At 41.5% G+C, this 11,075-nt stretch overlaps 2 protein-coding genes across 2 annotated transcripts in view; both read right to left on the bottom strand.

Annotated features, from left to right (window-relative positions):
• Positions 1-878: 878 nt before the first annotated feature.
• On the bottom strand, positions 879-8,241 carry LOC135095818 (uncharacterized). The gene is made up of 5 exons (XM_063996936.1): positions 6,705-8,241; positions 5,625-5,711; positions 4,400-4,588; positions 3,393-3,672; positions 879-2,818 (listed from the first exon to the last, which is right to left on the bottom strand). The coding sequence occupies exons 1-4, from the start codon at positions 7,003-7,005 to the stop codon at positions 3,419-3,421; spliced, it is 831 nt and encodes a 276-aa protein (XP_063853006.1). The 5' UTR covers positions 7,006-8,241; the 3' UTR covers positions 879-2,818; positions 3,393-3,418.
• Positions 8,240-11,075, bottom strand: part of LOC135095819 (uncharacterized) — a 39,929-nt gene continuing 37,093 nt past the window's right edge. The window contains exons 2-4 of the mRNA XM_063996937.1: positions 10,232-10,427; positions 9,534-9,713; positions 8,240-9,116 (exon numbers count right to left, since the gene is read on the bottom strand). Coding sequence (XP_063853007.1) covers positions 8,893-9,116; positions 9,534-9,713; positions 10,232-10,373 — 546 coding nt within the window. The 5' untranslated portion in view covers positions 10,374-10,427 and the 3' untranslated portion in view covers positions 8,240-8,892. The remainder of the gene's footprint in view (positions 9,117-9,533; positions 9,714-10,231; positions 10,428-11,075) is intronic.

Genomic DNA, 11,075 nt, shown 5'->3' with positions numbered 1-11,075 from the left:
GATCTAATCTAACGTAACTTATCCTAACTGAAGAAATCTAAAACTAACCTAACCTAACGTAACTTAATTTAACTGAATAAATTTAAGCCTAATCTAACTTAACCCTCGGATGACAATGCTGTTTTTAAAAATTGTCCTTTACGAACTCTCATTACAACCTACTCTCTCTCTCTCTCTCTCTCTCTCTCTCTCTCTTCTTAGTTTGCATATATAAATTCCTCTCTCTCTCTCTCGGCATCACACTCTTTACAAATTACACATACGACGGTGGTGTGTTGTCTAGCGAGCTGCGCCTCTCACGGAACACTCCCTGGGCGCCACACATACACACACATACATACACACACGCGCGCCTCTCTTACCACTGGCAGGGAACCACCACTTCTTCACCGCGTCAAGGTTGTAAACACAGAACTCCCACACTTTCCTATTACTCACTTGTGTTGTGTTTTAATGGCAGTCTAGCTCCCTGATGAGTATCACGTGTTCTGCTGCAGGGGACATCACCTCGCCTTTAAACCCGTGGCCAGAAAATGCAATGGAAACACGGAAATATAAATATTTTCCTCCATGGCCGCCTCCTTTACACTTCGCAAAGGATACGAGCCTAGCGGAACAACATCTATTGTTATTCCTTCTGTTATACTTGGTTATTATTATTTATTGTGAAGGAAATGAATAGATAATTATATAGAGAGAGATTATAATAGTCAAATAATCGTCTGTGTCCTATTCTTTCCCCCAAGTAGAGGATACGAATCTAAAAAAAATATAAATATATTTCTTTCTTTCATTATTCTTGATCATTATTATCAATTAAGAAAAAAATGGATAAATATATATATAAAGACTGCAGGAAAATCAAATTACCTTCGTGATTTTAAGAGAACACGAGCCTACAACAAAAACTTTCTCCCTTACTGAATAATTCTTTGTCTTTATTATTTATTACGAGAAAATGAACAATTACATATACAGACTCCAGAATAGAAGAAAAAAAAAAAAAAACTCCTTCCACAGAATTCCATGTGTTTCCTTTAGGCAATCAAAGGATACGAGCTTAAAGGAATGTCACTCAAATTTATTCTTTTATTATTGTTTGGCATTATTACTAACTGTCACGAGAGCAAACAGGTAATTATAGACTCCAGGAAAACAAATTGACCCCACGCCTAACTTACACAAACAAATTAATTAACTTATTTTAAATGAAGTTATTAATCCGTTCATATTTTTTGGTGAGGAAGCAAAAGAAGAGGACGAGGAGGAGAAAAATCGAAGAAGGAGAATAGAGAGAGAGAGAGAGAGAGAGAGAGAGAGAGAGAGAGAGAGAGAGAGAGAGAGAGAGAGAGAGAGAGATGCAGGGAGAGGAAAAAATAGGTGCAAAAAATAAAAGAGAAAGTAAGAGAAGAGCGAAAGAGAAAAGAGGGAGAAAAGAAAGAAAAAGAGGGAAAAGAGAAAAGAAAGAGGAAAAAGAGAGGGAAAAAAAGAAAGAGCAAAGGAAAAAAGAGAAAAGAGGAGAAAAGAAAGAAGGAAAGAGGAAAAGAGAGGGAAAAGACGAGAAAAAAAGAAAAAAAAGAAAAGAGAAGTAAAAGAAGGAAAAAGAAAAAGAGGAGAAAAAAAGAAAGAGAAAAAGAGAGGGAAAAGAAGAGAAAATAAAGATAGAAAGAGGAAAAGGAGAGGGAAAAAACGAGAAAAGAAAGAGATAAAGAGGAAAAGAAAACGAAAAGACAAGAGAGAGAGAGAGAGAGAGAGAGAGAGAGAGAGAGAGAGAGAGAGAGAGAGAGAGAGAGAGAGAGAGAGAGAGAGGAAGCAAAAAGCACCATTGGAAACAGATGGCAGGATAAATGGGGCTTGGGGAGGGTTAACACAAGCCATATTAGGAATCCTTGCCTTAACCCAAACAAAAATACAAGCCAGACCCATTTAGGGAACTGTCACCGCCAGACGAGCCTAGGAACACGAGGGATACGGGACTAAAACAACAATTACTGCCACCACCACCACCACCAACAACTACTACTACTACTACTATTGCTACTACTACTGCTGCGGTTGCTATTCTGACTTTTTTTAATGTCAATCCTTAAAGAAAAATGGCCAAAAGGATTAGCCCAAACTGAAGGATGTGTTGAAGCGTCCCTCCTCAAAGAGTTCAAGTCACAGGAAGGAGGAAATACAAAAACAGGCAGGGAGTTCAGGAGTTTATCAGAAAAAGGGATGAGAGATTGAGAATACTGGCTAAGTCTTGCAGTAGGGAGGTGGATGACCAACGCGTGTAGCACTTCCTCCCTCCCAAGACCCAAAGCTTGGCTCTTTAAACCCCAAACTACCATTGCCTTGTACTACTTCTCATGCACTGGGGCCTCTCTCTCTCTCTCTCTCTCTCTCTCTCTCTCTCTCTCTCTCTCTCTCTCTCTCTCTCTCCCACTCCAAACAACTCTTTTACTCCGTCTTTTTCTTCTATTCGCTCACTCCCACACGTTTTACTACTCTCTCTCTCTCTCTCTCTCTCTCTCTCTCTCTCTCTCTCTTTTTTCACTTTCGTACATCACATCTTAAACTCTCTCCTTTTCTAACAATTACACACCGGTCATTTCCAACCTGTTTCATGTGTACTACTACTACTACTACTACAAATACAACTACTATGACAATATTTTTTCGGATAATATTGAAATAACTTTAACATTTTTTACCTTAGGTCTAGGTCAGGTGTAAATTGGGTGTAAATCAGCTGATCCACTTAATAACTGCTGATGCCTTCACTGTGTAGATCACGACTTGAACCAAACGCCATATTTTGCTGCGTCAGTGTCTGGGAATAAGAAGAACCTATTTACTTTCATTATCCTCTTCATTTTCTCTTCTCCACAAGGCTCTGTCCCCAGCCTCCTCTCCGCTCAATCCTCTCTCCCTCAGGTCATCGCATTGGAGAGGACCTGAGGGAGAGAGGATTGAGTGGAGAGGAGGTTGGGGACAGAGCCTTGTGGAGAAGACTAGTGAGGAACAGCGACCCCGTATGAACATGGGAGCAGCTGCAGAAGAAGAAGAAGAAGATGATGATCCCCTTCATTTTCTCTTCTTAAATTCATCACACTGTCTCACAAGGGTTACAAGATTAAATCAACACCTACTACTACTACTATTACTGCTACAATAACTTTCTTTTCTTAAATACATCAAACTTAACTCTTCTTCTTTGGCTTTTCCCCAGAGTGAGGAGCTGGCGCCACTTATTTTTCTCCTTCAGTTGTTTTTGTCTTGCGTCTTCCTCAGTGCCTCCCAGATTTTGCATTTCTAACAGAATTCCATCCCTCTATGTCCCTGTCTTCCCATCAACCACACCTAACCAACATACACATACAAGCTATCACACCACACATACCAACCTTCTCTCTTCCCTGTAGTCTGGCCGCTAAGCCTGGTCGTCCTCAGCATCACGCCTTTTGCCTATCCACCGAGCACAAATGGCTGGATGCCTCTCAATGCATGGAGTCGGCGTGATGAAAGGTTTCCTCTTGTTCAGATACGCAATGCCGCAGAGTTGATTGGCCGGGTCCGGTTTAGGAGGCTGTTCTTTGAAATATGAACAGTGGACTTGCCTGCCATCCAAGAAGTACCATTTGCTCCCCTGTGAGTCCGTGGCGCCGATCCATGTTCCAGGCATGTCTATAGGTAAAAGGAGTGAAGGTTATCGAGGTTTTCAAGCGTTTTTGCTGATAGAAGTTACTGTGGGAGGGGGGTGGTCTCAATAATTTTTCTTTTTTTTTTCTTTCTTCCCTTCATGATTCCTGTGATAGTTTAACAGACTCTCGTGGAAATCATTGCGGCTTCCGGGAGTTTTCAGCATTATATGACTGTTAAGGCAAGGCAGCTCTGGCGTGTAGTGGATGTTAGTGAAGGGTTTAAAGATTGATTTCATTGTCCCAGTAGTAATTTAACAGGTTCTAGAGAAGGCCATTGCGGTTTTTACAGTTGTCAGGGAGAAACACGGATTCTGCGCCGTCAATAGGGGAAGTAATATAATGATAATAAAAGAGAGAGAGAAAGAAGAAAAGAGGGGTAAAAGAAAGAAAGAGGAAAAGAGAGAGAAAAGAGGAGAAAAGAAAAAGAGAAAGAGGAAAAGTGGATAAAAGAATTAAAGAGAAAAGACAGGGAAGAGAGGAGAAAAGAAAGAAAGAGAAACAGAGGGAAAAGATGAGAAAAGAAAGAGGGAAAGAGGAAGAGTGGTAAAAGAAAGAAAGAAAAAGAGGAAAAGAGAAGGAAAAGAGAATAAAAGAAAGAAAAAAGAGGAAAAGGGATAAAATAAAGAAATATAAAAAGACAGGGAAAAGAGAAGAGAAAACGGTGTAGGCGCTGCGCAGAAGTGTTACAGAGGACCACCAAGAGAACTTACAGTAAATCAAAGCCAGCCCGATCGCCAGCATGTCTGTAGGGGACGCCAGCTCTGCAGATATTTTCCTGCAGAACGCCTTGGCTTGGTACCAGTTGAAGTAGGCATTCTCACCCCCAGGACCCTTCGCCACAAAGTAACACCAATTGTGGAACTTAAAACTGCTGGGCACGCCGTAACAGGGGAACGGTGCTGTCAGGGAGAGGATAGGGTGCCGCTAATGATTTGTCTACTTATTTAATTTTTAGTGCATAATGGGAGATGGGTAAAATGAGAAGACTGAAAGGATAAATGTTAACATGGGCACTAATGGATAATAGAGGTCTTTACGGGGTTTTGCGGATATAGCTCTTCTTCTTTGTACGACTTTAATCCCAGTGTATTGCAGGGTCAGCCGCTCGACTTATCCTCCTCCTTCGGTTTCCATCCATTGCATCATCTTCTTGCACTCCCAGCTTGTTCCTATCACTCCTTATTACGCCTCTCCATCTTATTCTCGGTCTCCCAACCCTCCTTCTCCCCCTAACCTCCACCATCATTGCCTTCCTCAATGCTTCATCTTCTTCTCTCCTTATCACGTGTCCAAAATGTGTTAGTCGTGCTTCTCTTGCCTCCTCCTTGATATTACACTGGTCACGTGCAAAATTCTCAGGGTCAGTAGTCATCATAAGAGATAGTGGGTTTAAGGTGAAATAACAGGTTCAAGCATGATCAAGTTAAATTAGAAGAAAGGGACAGGAAGGAATTGGTTCTGAAACAGTGATGGATGACTGGAATAGACTCAGTAGTCAGGCTGTTAGTGCCGAGTCATTATGTAGTTGTAAGAGACTAGACAAATGTATGATGAGGATGACAGGTGGAAACAGACAGGCATGTTTCATAGAGGGACTGCCACGTGTAGGCCTGATGGCCTCCTGCACCAACCCTTGTGTTGCTGTGTTCTGATAATGAGAGTGACACGTACAGCTAGCCAAGGAAGTGATGTTATGCTGTACGTACAAAGAATTCCACCACAAAAACAAGTATCTGGCAGCTTCCTTCAATATAGATAAATAAATAAATAATAGCAGACATCACAAACTGAAATAAAAAAATAAATAAATAAAAATAAATAAATAAATAAATAAATCGATTCCTTCTGATCAACGGCTTTCTGTTGAGACCTCCAAGAAGGACCCTGAACACTTTTGAACGCTTTGTCCTCTCATTGCTGGCTCCAGTGACTCACGGTTACAGAAGAGGGGCAGGACAGGGACAGCCGCCGCCACGAGCAGGAACACGCCCGCCACGAACGCCTTCATCACGGACACGCCCTCTGCAAACAAAAATAAAAACCAATAGATAAATTAAAACTGAAACAACTAAATAAATTAACAAATATAAATAAACAAAGATGAATGAATAAATTAAATTATAATAAAAGCAACAACAACAACAACAACAACAACAACAACAACAACAACAACAACAACAATAATAATAATAATAATAATGATAATAATAATAATAATAATAATAATAATAATAATAATAATAATAATAATAATAATAATAAGTGTAAAATATGAGGAATAAGTTATGTTCTGAAAAGTTCTGAGAAAAGAACCTGAAACACATACGTAGGTACCTTAAAAATTCATTCATATACCAGGTACATCACTCAGGAGAGCATATTTAACTGGCACTGCTGTAAGACCCTATCTAACCAAACATAACTTAAATCTAGCTTAACGTAACCTACCCTAACAAACCAACGTAACCTAACTAAGCCTGCACTAACTAAACCTAACCTAACCAACCTAACCTAACCTAACCAAACCTAACTTAACCTAACCTAACCTAACCTAACCTAACCTAACCTAACCAACCTAACCTAACCTAACCTAACCTAACCTAACCTAACCAACCTAACCTAACCTAACCTAACCTAACCTAACCTAACCAACCTAACCTAACCTAACCTAACCTAACCAACCTAACCTAACCTAACCTAACCTAACCTAACCTAACCTAACTAAGCCTGCACTAACTAAACCTAACCTAACCAACCTAACCTAACCTAACCAAACCTAACTTAACCTAACCTAATCTAACCTAACCAACCTAACCAACCTAACCTAACCAAACCTAACCAACCTAACCTAACCAAACCTAACTTAACCAACCTAACCTAACCAACCTAACAAACCTAACCTAACCTTACCTAACCAACCTAACCTAACCTAAACAAGAAGTAAAGTAGCTTGATCTAACCCACCCCAATCTAACTTAACCTAAACCAAAACTAACATAACCTAACCTAACCAACCCTGGGAATGAAGACTTGAAGGAACCGTCCCAGGCAGAACAGCACAGGGCACAGAAGCACTCCCACCGCAGCAGAGGAGTGAAGGAGTGAGACCCAAACCTGCCTGCTCACTGCTTATAAAACTCCCCCTCCTCCTCCTCCTCCTCCTCCTGCTCCTCCGCTCAGCACCTCTGCCGCGTACCCGCCACTTGGAGTAACACTGAAAAGAATGGTAATAACATGTACAGTTGCCCAAATACATGATGTAATAGCGTTCAGAATGGTGAAGGCGAGCAAACCAATGTCTAGCAGCCACCTCCATCTATCACATCATATTTCCTTTTTTCTCCTTCGTTCGTGATCGTCCAACATATTACAAAGACGCAGACAGCAACCAAGCATCGTCACACCACAGACCAGGGCTACACTGGAAGAGAAGCGAAGAGAGAGAGAGGTACTGTCATCTCCATCTATCACACCTCAGTTCTTCTTAGTCTGCGTTTGATTAATTTCGAAAAATGTGTTCTTTCATATTCCAAAACCAAAATTGTTAAGTAGGAGGAATTAATTTTTAGTCGTGAGATTCAGTGGATTTTGTGATATCTTTATTATTTTTAGCGTGTTAGGTGCTCTGGCTAAGGACAACAATGCCGAAGAGTAAGGCCCATTCAAGGTGACAGTCCCGGAGAGAGTGCAGCCAAAAGAAGCATCGAAATTATAAGAAATGTCAAGAAACTGCATCTCCTGAAAGAGTTCATATTAGAGGCAGGGGGAATACTGAAGCAGGCAGGGAGTTCCAGGGTTTACCATTGCAAGGGATGAAGCACTGAGAAATCTTGTCAAGTGCTGCATCTCTCGGTACTTTACTCAGGGCGCCGGTAAGGGAGACTTCCGCTCATATTCTGAAACGCTTCAATCTCTCACCACGACTGTTTTTCAAGGCCACAGAGATCATTAGTCGGGGTTCTCAAGATTATTTCAGCTATAACATTGTAGAAATCCTGTTAATCTGTCACTAGAATAATAAAAAGACCCTTAAAAACCGGTGTCACTCCAAGTAGAAGCTTTTCAAAGTAATGGAGGTGGTGTGCAGAAGTGGTTCAGTGTAGTAAGGTCCCTCACTTCCGCCTTGACGGGGCCACGCACCAGCTGTGAAGTTTTGCACAACGAACGTGACTAAAAGTTCCTCCATTGCTCTCTGACATTGCCGGACACGCTTCGTCCTCACAGTAATGTAGCGGGTGAGCCTCCCCAACACAAACACAACGCCACTGCTGACCTAATCTGCTAAAACTTGTAGGATTACTTTGTTGTTGTTGTTGCTGTTGTTGTTGCTGTTAGGGATCTCTCTCTCTCTCTCTCTCTCTCTCTCTCTCTCTCTCTCTCTCTCTCTCTCTCTCTCTCTCTCTCTCTCTCTCTCTCAAACAAATAGTAATAACAAAATAAAATAGAATATGAACAAATAAATAACAAAATAGAATAAATTGTAAAAAATACAAGCACCGCCACCACCACCACCACCACCACCACCACCAGAATGCTATACACACCACCGTGATGGATTAATTGACTCACTAATAAAAATGAAAATAAATAAATAAAAAAGGAAGGCGCTGGACGTCACAGTCAGATTGCGCCGCTACAGGAGGATGAAGGCCACTAAAATGGTTGGTTAAATAGTGATGGTGATAACACTGTGATGGGGTCAAAATCCAGTAAAAATCGCTAAAAACGACAAGATATAAAAGGAATTGGGATTAATCAGCGAGAAGTGAAGTGCTGCACATAAACCTTTCTACTGCTTCTACTGCTTCGCTAACCTTTACACCACCATAAACACTGCACAGACACACAGGAGAGAGAAAAGAGAGCACAAAAGGTTAACTTTGTCTTTTAAGGCCACAGAACTATTGCAAGAGAGTTTAGCACACAAGTAATGCATAAAAGGGTACACAAGTTAAAGGGAAACACCTGTCTAGCAGTGAAAGGGTTAAGAAGGTTGAGTGTGTTCATTTAAAGTGATGAGGTACTGGTGCAGTTGACCCAGAAGAATATGTCTGGCGTTGTTCACTTCGTACGCAAGGCACTGACATGAACACCACACCACACCACACCACACCACACCTCACCACACCACACCTCACCACACCACACCACACCACACCACGCCACACCACACCACACCACACCACACCACCACACCACACAGTCACTCAATAGGCATTTCACATACGAAGTAATTCTCATCATTACAGCTGGTGGTCCGGTAGCCATAAGGATAATAACCCACGTTTGTTTTCAGTGTGTAGCTACAATTTTTCCCTTTATCTGGCGGACACATGTGGTGCATGCAGCTGATCTTCATGCCAGTCACGAAGCGAGTCACACAGTAGATGTTGGTGGAGATGCCGACCCACATGCGGTGACCAAGGGCTGTGGATTGCAAGGTGTGTTGCTTTATAACGTTTGTGTAAGTTATGTTGGGTTAGGTTAGGTTAGGTTAGGTATGTGTGGAGCATTTGGGATTTCAGTTCTGGTGCGTAAATTTTAGCTCGTTTTGTTTAGATTGACAGACAGATGGACAGATAGGCAGATAGACAGACAGACAGACAGACGGATACAGTAGTTCATAATATATTGATCACAGTACGTGAATATAAACATTAAATACTAAATGCATCTTGTATACTAAATTTCAGTGGGAAGTTCACACACACACACACACACACACACACACACACACACCTATTATTACTATCTCCACCACCACTGTTACTACACCAGGGCATGCGAACAGTCACCAGCATCATCACTATTACTGTTACTACCACCACCAGCACACACACTTACGTAAATTCACTCTGTCTAATTCGTATCTAAGAGCGTAGTTGCTGAGAGGGCAGGCCAGGTCAGCCGTGGGGCCGCCCATTCTCTTGCAGTACTTCCTGGCTTCAGCCCACGTCATATTCATGAACACAGGGACGTAGCAGCACTGGTCCAGAATGAATCCATGTCCATACTGACACGCCTCTGGAGAAACACACAGAGAAAACAAGAAAGAAGGCTGTAAGAAAGTAGTATTTGTGTGTGTGTGTGTGTGTGTGTGTGTGTGTGTGTGTGTGTGTGTGTGTGTGTGTGTGTGTGTGTGTGTGTGTGTGTGTGTGTGTGTGTGTGTGTGTGTGTGTGTGTGTGTGTGTGTGTGTGTGTGTGTGTGTGTGTGTGTGTGTGTGTAGTTAATGTTTACTCGAAGACACGTGCACCCTTTCCATTCCCTTCAATTTTCTCTCTCTCTCTCTCTCTCTCTCTCTCTCTCTCTCCTCCCAACGTTCATTCCTCCCCTTCTTCCCTCACACAAAACAGGCATTGTTTCAGTACTACCTGTCCTAACTTAACCTAACCTGACCTAACCTAACCTAAACTCAACTTAACCTAACCCAACCTAACCTTCCTTCCTTCCTACATAAAAAAAAAAAAAAAAAAAAAAAAACCTAACCTGACCTAACCTAACCTAAGGTAACCCAACCTAACCTAACCTAGCCTTCCCTCACCTGTACACCTTGTATAATTCCAGAACTGGTATCCGGTGAAGGCAGGGATGAGGACCAGCAACACGCTCAGAATGGTCATGACAGAGGCGGGAACTTGGCGAATTACTTCAACAGGACAACAATTACTCGTATACCTGGCCATTTTTGCAAGTACAGCAACTCTCTAGCGTTACTCGTGCGTTCCCTAACAGAGGACCTGAAAATATAGGGACGCAAGGTCGTTAGTAGGGCCAAGTTAGTAGGGGTTCAGTCTTCATGATAGGTTTTAAAAGCAGACAGGACCACAGTGCTGAAAGGAGACAGGAAGAAAATGTTAAAAGGAGATCAGGAGACAAAAGAGTGCTCAACAACTGGAGTAGCAATAGTTGTAAAGGTGGTGACGATACGGTAATAGTAGTAGTAGTAGTAGTAGTAGTAGTAGTAGTAGTAGTAGTAGTAGTAGTAGTAGTAGTAGTAATAGTAGTAGTGGTAGACGTAGTAGTAGTAGTAGTAGTAGTAGTAGTAGTAGTAGTAGACGTAGTAGTAGTAGTAGTAGTAGTAGTAATGCATAGCCAAGATAGTATATGACTGCAGCAGACTCAGTTATCGTGTCACTAGTATAAAGTCAATAGGAAGCCATAGGAAAATAGATAAATAAATAAATAGATAAATAAATAGACAAAAGCATGGAGAGGGATGAGAGATGCAGACAGACACAATTAAATTATACAATGTGTCGCAAAAATCACAATGAACTTAAAAAATCCCTAAAAATTACACAGAAAACTGAGATTATTCTTATTTTTAGCATCGACAAAGCAATCATTACAGTTTTTATTTTCAGGTCACGTTACTGCGCCTCAAA

This window comes from Scylla paramamosain, unplaced genomic scaffold (assembly GCF_035594125.1).
Source record: "Scylla paramamosain isolate STU-SP2022 unplaced genomic scaffold, ASM3559412v1 Contig1, whole genome shotgun sequence".
NCBI lineage: Eukaryota > Metazoa > Arthropoda > Malacostraca > Decapoda > Portunidae > Scylla > Scylla paramamosain.
Note: the sequence above shows the minus strand (reverse complement) of the source record. Positions and strands in the feature narration are given on the sequence as shown.